Here is a 12541-nt window from a genome sequence, read left to right on the forward strand (position 1 = left end):
TTCTTGTATTCTTAGTGAAGAATGTTCTTCTGCTCTCTGCCTAACTCCATGCCATTTAACGTGTTTCCTCTGTCACTGATGATGATTGTGCAGTATGAATGTGTATATGTAGTCGGTGGACTGTAGAAACTGAATTGCCCTTCGGGGACAAATAAAGCTATCTGTATCTGTATCTGTAGTTAGCTAGCTAACGTTACACACTGGAGACAAGGCTGTCAAATGGTTTTGATATGGATGTTAACAGTGCATCAGAACATTAGCTGGCTAGCTAGCTAGCCAAATGCTACCCCAGATCTCTTACCTTAGTGGCTATCATGTTCATCACACTTCTTCTCTCAGTTTATTGGTGGATTGCGCACCAATGTTTAAGGTGCATACACCACCTACCATACCGGAGTGTGCAACATCATGGCAAATAGAGCATCAGGTCATAGAAGGAAAGAGAGAGAGAGAGACACAGGTAAAAGAAAGAGAATACAGCTAAACTTGATGACCAATCTCTGTATCGGTAAGGAGAGTAAATAGAGCCCTACAGCATTCCCACAAATTCTCACCCAGCCCTAGAATCCCCTGCATATTCCATGACCGCCCCAACTCACAGATCAGACTACGGAAGACAGCTCTCTCAGACTCGTATTTACCACACCTCATAAGGACATGCTCCGGCATTTCTGGGATAGCACACGTCTCACAGTTAGCCGATGCACCCTTCGCCCTTAAAAAGAGAGTAAAGGCCAGAGTGACCAAACCTCAGTCTAGAAAAACCTCCTTCTGAAAGGCTTCACTGCAATAGAAGGCTGGATACTGTAGTAATGCCTGCCCTTCACATCACGATCCCACCTCTCCTGCAAGGACTCCCTCACTGCTGCTCATATCAAAGATTTAGTCTCACCCCTCCTATATGGAACTGTCAGTATGGCATCATCCCCCAGCTTCAGGGCACTTTTAGCCAGCCCGTCAGCCCTCTCGTTTCCTGTCACCCCCATGTGAGCCGAAGCCCCGCAGAACTGTACAGTTATCCCAGCTCTCTGCAATTGCAGCAACAGCAGACTGATGTCAAGTAGGAGATCTTTCCACAGTGCATCTCTCGACAACAGGCTCTGAAGGGCTGCAGCACAGTCAGAGCAGATAACCACCTTCTCAGGTCTTCTCAGGTCCACCCACTGTAGCCCTAAAATGATAGCTACCAGCTCTGCAGTATAGACTGACAAACGATCCATAAGACATATGTATGCTTTAATTAGACTTGACGTCACGTTGATTAGCACCAGGTGTTCTCTGTCACCCTTGGGTTTAGCCTATATAAGGTGTGTCTCCCCATGCTTGTAACAAGACTTTGATGAAGGCTAAGGCCGAAACGTTGTCCTTTTAAATCTTTTTTTGCATCTATACCAGAGTGCGCGGTGTCTTTCTTTCTTATCAGTTCTGTTTCCCGTCTCCAGCACCTCTCCCAGCTTTCCAGGTGTGCGTTTTCTCCTTTTTTTCTGGGAACATTACCCCACACCACATGTGGCCCATACTCCAGCTCATGTAAGCCAAAGCCCTTAGCCAAAGCATTGACTGTCCACCCAAAGCCCTTAGCCCTCTGGGGTATATTCCCAGCAGTCACACACGGCCCAAGTAGCAGGCTGCTCCTAACCGGAGCCCTTCAGCTTAACCCAGTAGGTCAGGGACAGCTTTGACCGACAAAGGCACAGAGGCAACTCGGCCGCCTCCACCAGCAGGGCATTGGTTGGGGTAGACCTTACTGCTCCTAGGCTAATCCTCAGAGCCCTGAACTGGATCCGGTCCAGCCTAGCTAGCACACTCTCTGCAGCAGCTCCATACACCATACACCCGTAATCGATACAAGAGCGGATCAAGGCACTGAAGATATCCAGGAGTGATTGCCTGTTTGCACCCCAGGGCATCTAAATGGCTCCCACTGTGGATGCCTGCAAACTTCCGGCCAAGGAGGTCAGCTTTATCACGGTTAGAGGTCGCTGCAGTCCCACCGTATACCAGAGCCGGGATCGATACAGACTTCCGTTCAACTTCTTGATCATCTTCCGACGTCTGGAAGATGATCAAGAAGTTGAATGGAAGTCTGTATCGATCCCAGCCAAGGCCACATCCCTACCAATAGTGGAGCAGAAGTGCCACCATGCACTCCACTTGGAGGCCTTTACCACCCTCCAGGCCAAAGCCCATTTCCACTGATAATCGAGCAGAGCATCATGGCACCAGCGGGACCTCAACTGCGTAAGCGCCCGATTACACGCCTGGACTGCAGCTGAGCAATCTTCATTCCACCAAGGAACCAGCTCGCACTTCCCTCGCACTGTGCTCCTAGAAATGCTAGCAGACGCTGCCCCTAGAATCATGGAGGTCACCCCAACAGCACAGCTGTCCACATCACCCTCCAACGACACCAGTGCAGCGCACTCAGTGCAGTAAGCACCAAACTTATTCCAGTCCGCTTTAGAAAAGCACCACCTCACAACAACTGAGCTGTCCTGCGGAAATAGGTCAAAATCCAGAGAGCACAGCACTGGAAAATGACCACTCCCCATGGAGGCATCAGACAGCACAGTCCAATCACACAAATTACTCATAGGACCAGGGGCCAATGTAAGGTCCAGACATGAGTTCCTCAACACATCCACCCTAGTGCCCCTCCCATCATTCACACAAGAGACCGCTCCTCTAGTAAGTTCTCCACCACCTCACCATTGGTGTCTGTGTGATCACTACCCCACAATGAGTTGTGCGCATTAAAATTCCCACACCATACTTCCCTCCTACCTACACCCCCCACTAACCCACAGAGCATGGACACAGACAGCTGCTTGCATGGGTTGTAAAAGTTAACCAGTGTAAAATCACCCCTGGGGCAGCATAGCCCTAACACTATGCACTCTACCTCTGGAGGGACGGGCACCCTCCTACATGTATATGCTAAATTGCCCCTCATGAACGTCACACACCCTTCTGCTACTGCCTTTCAAGTCTATCACATCGGATAGACTCATAACCCGGCAAGTCCAGGTGCTCCTGAACACAAATGATATCAGACCGAACAGTCATCTCAGCCACCATCTTCTTTAGCTCTTGGCCGTTAGCAATTAAACTCCTAGCATTCCATTGGAGGATGGAAAAGATCACAAGAACCTTAAGTAGTACCAGACACTGAGACATCTAGAGGAGGGGGGTTCAGTATCCCATAAATCAGTTCAGCCATAACATTTACACAAACCCCAGCAGCTCCTGAGCCATCTCCACAATGCACTTAATTCTGCCATTCTTAGATGCAATTTGCATCGCCACATTCACAGTCTTGCATATGAAGGCAAGAAAGCTGAGCTTGTCCACAAGCAAAGTGCGCTCGCTGATCATCGTGACACATGGGTGAGCAACAGGAGGCCTCTGGCCCGGGGCGGGAGGCCGAACCTCCAGAAAACACCGGCCCTCCGCACCACCAGACCCACGAACCACAGGGGCAGCAGCACTCGGTCCGGCTACTGTACCTCACTGTCCTTCACATGCTTTACTGCAGTAGTATAGGAGACCTGCAACGCAACCTTATATTTCTGTATCTCCCAGGCTTGCCTCTGAGCAGAGCAGCCTCCAAAAGCAGCACTGTTCTCCCTATCACAGTTGCAACAGCAGTTTTTCATCCGCACTGCACTTCCCAGGGACACGATTACTAACCTTCACACCACACAGAGTTGTCAGACCTAGGAGCTTATCCCTCTGCCGCCAATCCTTCACAAAAACCAGAAGCCAGCCCGTCACTCAGGAATCGTGCAGACTTTACAACACACCCACAGCACGCTCAAAATCCTTTGAGCGTTTCAGAGGGTGAAAATGTCCCCTCTTGATCACAAACATCACTTGATCACAAACATCACTTTCCAGTCCGCTTGCACAACAACCGCCCTGCTCCTAAGTTGCAAAGCCCTCGCCCTCTTCGCCCCATCAGCCACCGGAGAACCACCATCAACACTACTACCTCTTCTCTGCTTCCTCTTATTCCTACCCACTACCGATACTACCGGTTGCCAAGACGTGAGGTCCTGGCTCCTACCTCTATCACTATCCATATCCTCACCATCCGTAGTATCCCACATGAGTGTTGCAGTCACAGTACAGCTGTCACAATCCGCCAAAGGAAGAAAAAGACTACGCTTGAATTTCACGGCGCGTCCCCCCTCTCCCCTCTTTCTGTTCATCACACTGTAATGCAACTCAACTTTTCTGTGGATTTTCCACTTAACACAAGCTGCTCCACTCAGAATACTGTTTCCACTTCAGACACATTCTAGAGAACTAGAGAACTGTGTTATGACAAGTGCATTTTCAACAGGTATAAATCTTAAAGCTAATTATCATCTATAGTCGTAACAATAGGGCTTTGTTTTTTTTACTTCTTTTTTCTTATCTTTTTAATGTGCTGTATTTTACTGTGTTTTTATTGGATGGATCCCCCTTGGTCCGAAATAAAGAATTTAATTGAATTTAATAGTTGGTTGTTCAAGGGTGCATTCGTTTCGGTTTCTAGCATGAAAGAAAAAAAATTCGTTTTGGTTTCTGATGTACACTGGAGGTGATCATTTGAATGGTGAATTTTAACAGATTTAGTTGCTTTATCTGCTGATTAATGCTTTCTATAGCCTACGTGTGAACGCTCCTAGAGTTTGCTGTAGGGGTCACAGATTTACTCACTGATATTTGATAGATACAGTAGATGGATGGATGGATGGATGGATGGATGGATGGATGGATGGATGGATGGATGGATGGATGGATGGATGGATAGATGGATGACTAATCAGAGTTTAATTTACTACAGGGTTACTTCACCATTTAATGAATGTTGCCTCAGTTGATTGGCTAATGATAAGAATTCTGTCAGCCAGATGGAATCTGGTTTATGGAAGTAGGTTGAATTATTAACATGGCATAGCTTATTTTCACGAGGCCAAAGGGGTTGATCGTGAGTGCTGACAAAATTGAGAAGAGAATAGAAGACTATTACTTCTACCTGCCAACATTCACATCTGGTGATTGCGCCATCCTTGAGCACTCCAAGCCAATGAGCAATTATTACATAATCCTTCTCCACACATCCCTGAGATCCTACTGGCCCCTATTTCAATATTCCAACACAAGGAGGGTTGGTGAGACAGAGTGAGAGACAGAGAGAGAAAGAGAGAGAGAGAGAGAGAGAGAGAGAGAGAGAAAGAGAGAGAGAGAGAAAGAGAGAAAGATAAATAGAGAGAGCATTGGCGATTTTCTTTTTTTTTTTTTTTACTAATTAACACAATTATTAAATACATAATTGTGGTTTGTACCAGTTTGTGTTAGATCATCATTCATTTTAAAAGTGTATTTATTACTTAAACTAGGCTACCTTTAAAAATATATATATATTCATAATCCACTAATGTCACAACTCGTCCGTCGAAAAAAATTAGATCTGACTGTACTGCTCAGTGCTCAACAAGCTACAACTAGCCAACCTGCTCATAATGGCAAAAAGAGCTATAAAAACAATTTACCACTTCTTCATAAAATAAAATAAAATCTGGCAATGCTAATGAAGAAGCTACCACTCGAAATGACAGCGCAGCAGGTGCAATCGAATGCAGAAGTGCTCCAGAGGCTATTGGAGCTAGCACTAGCACTAGCAACATCACCATCGGCGAGGAAGCTAGCACCAGCAGGCAGTTGCAGTTTGATGTTGTGATGTTGGGTATGGCCTAGTGCTCGGTCATAAAGTCATATTGACATGCTCGTGGTGTCTAGATGAAGTTTGATGCGTTGAACATATTGAATAGTCATACGGATTTCTTATTAGCATACTGTTCACAACTGGTATTCTTTGTAAATAGATGGGACGAGACGGCAGAACTGTTTGTTTTTTTTTCTCACGTCAAAATGTTGCCCCCCCTACTCTCAGAGGGTAAAATCGCCTATGAGAGAGAGGTTGGTTGGAGAGAGACAGAGAGAGAGAGAGCGAGAGAGAGAGAGAGAGAGAGCAGAAGCTGACAAAGTTAATCTGGCTTGGAAATGGGAGGTGAAACATTTCCAATTAGCCAGTGAGAGATGGATCATTCATAGGGTGCAGGAGTTCGAGGGTCTTGATTATACACCTCTGTGCCCCCCACCCCCAGCAAGCTTTAATGGGTAACTCTTCCTTTACCAGTGCCCTAATTAAGTATTTACCTGGTACATTGTAGTATATTATTGGGTAATTACCACTGGTAATAAGTAGGCAAATACAGAGGAACTACAGCTGAAATACTAAGAAAAAACTCCACTACTCAACTCTGTGTCGTTCTAATTTTGTCTCGTGTTGTATTGCCTTTGATTTTAATTTATTACTGTAAAGCACTCTGTGCATCCGTGCTGTGAAGAGAGCTATAGAAATAAAGCTTACTTACTTACTTACTATTGCCCATCAACTCAATTAAGTAACGTTTAGTTGTGACCGGCTTATGTTGGTATATAGAAAGGGGAATAATGTATACATGCTAAGAGCCTGGTAATACCATGTAAACAAACAAGGCTTCCTTTTACAGCAAACAACACTTCTAAAAGTGAAAAGCATGATCTAGTGGCTCAAACTTGGTTTTCAGACTTTTTTGTTGTTGTAATTAATTGTTTTATTTTCAATTTTCAAACCCCCTTGGGGGGGGGGCAACATTTACATTACACATTTTGAGTCATACAGAAACATGGCACAGTCAACCCCCCTCCCCCATCCCACCCAACAACCCTCCCCCCCTGGAACACACAAACGGATCAGAAGAAATCACTCCTTACAGAATAAAAAGCAGTCAGGATTAAAGGAATGAATACATAGAAAGTAACAATAAAAATATTCACCCACAAGGGGTTGTAAAACATTCACCAGAAATAAAATTAACTAAGCACGCTTTGAGCTAACAACAGTAAAGTTTTAACCTCCTCGGCAGCCTTTCTCCACATATTCAGAGTTCGTACACTGGCACCATTGACCCTTGCTGATGACAATTCTAGATATATCACATCAAGAAGAGCTTGTAGCCAATGTTTTATCGATAGTTGGTGGGGGGGTGGTTTAGAGACTTTTTGATCTGTGTCCTAATATCAGACATCCCTTCTGGCTCCTCCATGGTGAGCACTGTGCTACTGCTGACTGAAATCACAACACTGTGTGTGTGTGTGTGTGTGTGTGTGTGTGTGTGTGTGTGTGTGTGTGTGTGTTTGTGTGGCAGGGATAATTACGTTTGTCAAAAAGATTCAGTCGTTGTATGAGCTCATAATTCACATTTATATTTCGGGAGTAAAAAAAAATCCAGTGAAGAACCCAAACTCCAACAAGAACCCGCCCTTGTTGGAGGAGGCATTGTTGCAGTGTTACAGCGGTTTGTCAAAATAAACATCCTCTGCTTCTTTCATGTTTTTATTGGGGGGACAAATGCACATGTTCTAAATATTGATGGCAATGTATCCCCTGCACCCCTCCCACCTCGAAATCGATGCACACAACACACACACACACACAACACACACACACATGCACAACCCAGAATGAGGCTTAGCGGGGTAGCTCAGAGAAGCTTCAGAACCGCCGCTTCTGAAGACTCTAGCTCACTAATGATAAAAGAGGGGTTTGTTGCAATGTAGGTCAGCCACACAGGAAGACACACTCACATATACTCACACACACACACACACACACTCAGACACACACACACACTCAGACGCATGCATTTACACACAAATGCACACACACATACAGTATACAACAGCAAGGCCACACTCGGGACTGAGTGGCCAATTTTCTCCACTTGTCTGCTGACTGTCAGAGTGAGTGTACAAAAGGGGCCTCTGACACACACGCACAAACACACACACACAAACACCGCTCTTTTCAACATGCACTTCCAATTCAGAGACAAGCCCGTTACTGTCAGCATGTATGTACACCAGTGGAGGCTCGTCCATTGAGGCAGGGGAGGACAGTCCTCCTCAGTTTTTGGAGAGAAGAGAGGGATTAAAATATAAATATATGAATTTATTTATTCATAATTAATATTATCTCAGTTTTGTTCATAAAGTAGGTTTTCCCTATGGATAAAAACCCATTATTGAAATTCTAAAGCTCCAACAGTGACATCTATAACTTGCAGCTGGAGGACCCATAGATATCTATGGAAGGGAGGCTAGCCTCCCTTAGGGCGGGTTCTTTTCTCTTAAATCAATGTAATGCCCTTTTTCTTGCTAATTTGTGATTGGCCAAAACGCTGAAAAATTACCGCAAGGGAGGACAGTACTCCGGCCCTGTCTGAACAGGATTCAGATATTGACATTTTGTTAGTCCAATCACATTCCAGATTCCAGATTTACCACAGTGAAGGCCGATTGAGTCGGCGTTGATGTCTGTGTTTCTCTTCCCTGTGCCATTGGGAGACTTTTTGTGTGTTCGTAGCTCCATAATATAATACATCCGAAAGTATTATGGGACATATTATACATCAAACTGTTCGTCTATTTGTCTTGATTATAGCCATCTAAATATCTAAGCTGACATAAATACTTATTGAGCTAGAGCCGTCTGAACACGACAGTTCTACTGGCTGGCTATAGCCGGTAACGTTAGCTACGAGGTGCACGTCAGGCTATGGCATAGGCAGGCGCGCAGATTGGCTGGAGGTGCAAACTGTCGGCAACTCGTCCAAAACATTTCTAGAGACTGGGTCGCAACACCGGATCGGAGAAATCCACAGCCTGTAAATGTGTGTGTGTGTGTGTGTGTGTGTGTGTGTGTGTGTGTGTGTGTGTGTGTGTGTGTGTGTGTGTGTGTGTGTGTGTGTGTGTGGAGTAAAGACTCCAGGGAGCACCCATCCGTCTAATCCATCAACCCATCCCTCCTTCCAATCTAATTCTAATGTATTTTATCTGTCCAATCAACACGCTTGACTGTTTGCTGTCAGAATCTTGGTCGGCCTATCATACGATGGCATGTTCACCTAACGTCTGTGATGCTAGCGGGTGTGTGAGAAAGAGAGGGAGAGAGAGAGAGAGAGACAGAGAGAGAGAGAAAGAGAGAGAGAGGAGCAGAGCTTAGTGAATGCATCATTCTGATTGAGTGCTGCTGCTCTGAGGTCTGGACTGACGTCGATGTGTGTGTGTGTGTGTGTGTGTGTGTGTGTGTGTGTGTGTGTGTGTGTGTGTGTGTGTGTGTGTGTGTGTGTGTGTGTGTGTGGTGTCGCCTGTCTCATAGAATGCCGTTTTCCAGCCAGGCTCACATTCGACAGTCTCTATACAAGATTTGACCCGTGAAAACTCCAGTCTTAGAATGTCCGGCGTTCCAAATATAGGCAGTTACAAAACAACGGTGTTCTTAAAACCGCTTAAAGCCACTGTTGTATCTGAACCCTAATGGGACTGCGCTGGTTCTGTAGTGCGGCCTGCCGAGTTCACCTTTCATGTCCTTCCTGTAAGCATATGTTGGTGGGCCTCAACACTGTCGTGAGTGCTAGGTGCTGTCCGTGTGCCTCAACACCGTTGTGTGTAGGTAAACAGCAGTCCATGGACCTCATATCAACACCGTCATGTGTATGTACTGTAAATAGCTGTCCATAGGCTTCATATCAACACCGTTGTGTGTAGGTAAACGGAACATACAGAATATGCAGCACGGGACCAGTATGGGAGCTATGTTCTATGTAAATTTATACAACGGTTAGTTCTGGTTCTTGATTCTGATTGGCTGGAAGCCGTGTTAAAATACTTTGTAACACACACCTGGGACCACATATCATTCCATTTTCAGTATTAATGCGCCTCCCATTTGATCCAATGCATTGTAGTTGTTGTTGTTGCTTGGCAACCCATTTGCTAGGGGAACTATTTTGCTCCGCGGAATTGAGGGAAAGATGCTTCGTTTTGAATAAATGTTAATATTTTACATTGCTGTGTGTCTATTTTACACTAATAGCTGTAGTAACCGTTGTATAAAAGCAATAAACCACTTGAGGCCGTGTGTTATAGTGATTTTATAACAGCTAGTGGGGTTTCGCTTCGCGTCGTGCCTAACAACGCCCCCTAGCTGTTATAAAATCACTATAACACACGGCCTCTCGTAGTTTATTGCTTAAGTATAGATCTACACAATGATAGACACACTACTCCTAAAGTACATGCAAAATAATGCACAATGTCTGGGAGCCCAATGTGTGTAGTTGTTAATACTACAGTATACTGTACGTAGTATACACTCAAGCTGTGTTGGTTTAGGGATGTGTGTGTGTGTCTGTGTGCATGTGTGTGTGTACAGTACATGTCGTGTGTGTGTGCATGCATTTGTGTGTGTGTATGTGTCAGCGTATGTATGAGTGTGTGTGTGTGTGTGTGTGTGTGTGTGTGTGTGTGTGTGTGTGTGTGTGTGTGTGTGTGTGTGTGTGTGGTTGGTTGGTGTGTGTTTCTGGCTGGTTTATTATCCTCCAGCCTGCTGTCAGGATTCCTCCGCTCTCTCACCAGATGTCAACTCTATCTTTATCTCCCTCTTTCATTCCCTTTCCTTCCTTCCCCTCTGCACCCTTCATCCCTCAACCCACACCTCCTCGCCCTTCCTCTCCCATCCTCGTCTCCTCTTCTTATCCTCCTCTCCTCTTCTTGTCCTCTTCTCCTCTTCTCATCCTCCTCTCCTCTTCTCTTCCCCATCGTCTGTACCCGTCGTCCCTCAATCTACACCTCCTCCACACCTCCTCCCCCTACCTCCCTCCTCCTCCCCCCACCCCTATCCCCCGTCATCCCTTCCTTCCTCCTCACCCCTAATAAACTCCTCCTCCTCCCTCCATCCCCATGACCTCCTTACACTCAGATCCGTTGGACGAAGACGGCGGGCAGTGCGTCGGACCGTTTCCAGGACTCCAGCGTGTTCAACGAGACCCTGCGCATCGGTGGGATCCAGCGCCACCAGGGGGGGCGGTACTACTGCAAGGCCGACAACGGCCTGGGCTCCCCCGCCATCAAGTCCATACGGGTGGACGTCTACTGTGAGTGGGGAGCTGGGCTGGATGCGCGCACACACACATTCACATACACACTCACACAACGCGCGTGCGCGCACACACTTACACGCATAAATATACACATACAATACACATACAAACACGCACGCTCACACACACGCCCCCCCCCCCCCCCCCCTCACACACACACATTGTATGAAAGTGTCACAATCACTCATTATTCATCACTTAACGTCTCAGGTGTGGTTGGAGCTCTGAGCATCAGAATGTGTCACTTCCATTTTCACAGTTGACAGTTTAATCTTTGTGTGTGTGTGTGTCTGTGTGTGGAGAGTGATGGTTTCAGCTGCAGAACTGAAGCTGATTCATCGCTCTGATCAGATAGGATAGTTGCTGAATGATTCACATGACATTATGGTGTTATGATCTGATTCAGCTTCAGCGCCTCCTGTAAGTGGTGTTGGTGTACATCCTCCTGAACGTTGGGTACAGCTAAGCATTTCAGCGTAGGCCACATACATATGGCAAATACACACTATTTACCTATTTATTGTATGACATACTATACAGTGGCTGTACGATCTCCAAGATAATCAGAAATGTGTGCTTGTCCTTCCTTCACTTCATGGAGACTGGCTCTCCTCACAAAATCGTAGGTTCCCACCTCAATATTAGTGTCCCCTCAAAGTGTTACAGAGAGATCTCAACCCCCCTATAGAAAACGTGCAAGTTTTAGTGCGCATCAAAATGATGGTCCCCCTATCATCCTTATATCAACATTTGGTCCTTAGAAAGATAATTGCTCTTGTGCGAGTTCTGGCACATGCCCACTACATCACAGGCCAGCTGGACTAGTGTCCCTCGGCAAGCCCGGGACAGATGCGGAGTCCATTCCTGCCCCAGATACATACTGACGGCTTCCAGACTAGCAAGGATGGCCGTCAGAGGAAGGCGCCGACGACCAGGTGGCCCCTCTAACGATGCCGCAGGACCATTATACATGATTAATTCAAAACATGCAGAGACTCGGTGGTAATGGCCTTCACAGGAAACAAGCCTGCCGGGCTGGGCTGCCCCTGGCGTGCTGCAGTATTTTTATTTATTTTTTTATCAAGGTGCTTCTCTGCATCCAGAAGAGGAATCGTTAAGTGTCCCTCCTGTCAAGCACTCTCCCCGGGAATTCAAAGAAATACCTCTGTTTAAAAGACCCCCCCCCACCCCCCCCGCCCGCCTCTCTCTCTCTCTCTCCCTCTCTCTCAAGTGGTCCTCCTCTCTCTGAGCTCCTCTCAGCTCTGAACTCTCAGAACTTCTCAGAACTCCTCGGTCTGTCCGCGCAATTATTGACTGGCGTTGTGGATTCCTGAGCCTTTTATGGGGGTTTTTACATGATGGTGTGAAGGGTGCTCTTGTATTATTTGATGTGCTAGCAGACAAATTGGTGCTTCTACTGATGCCCAAGTGGCCTCCCCCTCCCTCCCCCCCCCCCCCCCCCCCCCCAGACCTGGACGACCCTGTGGTGACGGTGCACCAGAGCA

The 12541-nt window shown here is 46.4% G+C and overlaps 1 protein-coding gene across 1 annotated transcript in view; it reads left to right on the forward strand.

The window, feature by feature from the left end:
* mdga2a (MAM domain containing glycosylphosphatidylinositol anchor 2a) overlaps positions 1–12541 on the forward strand; it is a gene marked incomplete at its 5' end in the record, with an annotated part of 109562 nt that overhangs the window by 40619 nt on the left and 56402 nt on the right. The window contains 2 exons of the mRNA XM_084437714.1: positions 10856–11030; positions 12506–12541. The exon at positions 12506–12541 is cut by the window's right edge and continues 161 nt beyond it. Coding sequence (XP_084293840.1) covers positions 10856–11030; positions 12506–12541 — 211 coding nt within the window. The remainder of the gene's footprint in view (positions 1–10855; positions 11031–12505) is intronic.

Source organism: Borostomias antarcticus (assembly GCF_949987555.1).
Source record: "Borostomias antarcticus genome assembly, chromosome: 5".
Classification (NCBI taxonomy): domain Eukaryota; kingdom Metazoa; phylum Chordata; class Actinopteri; order Stomiiformes; family Stomiidae; genus Borostomias; species Borostomias antarcticus.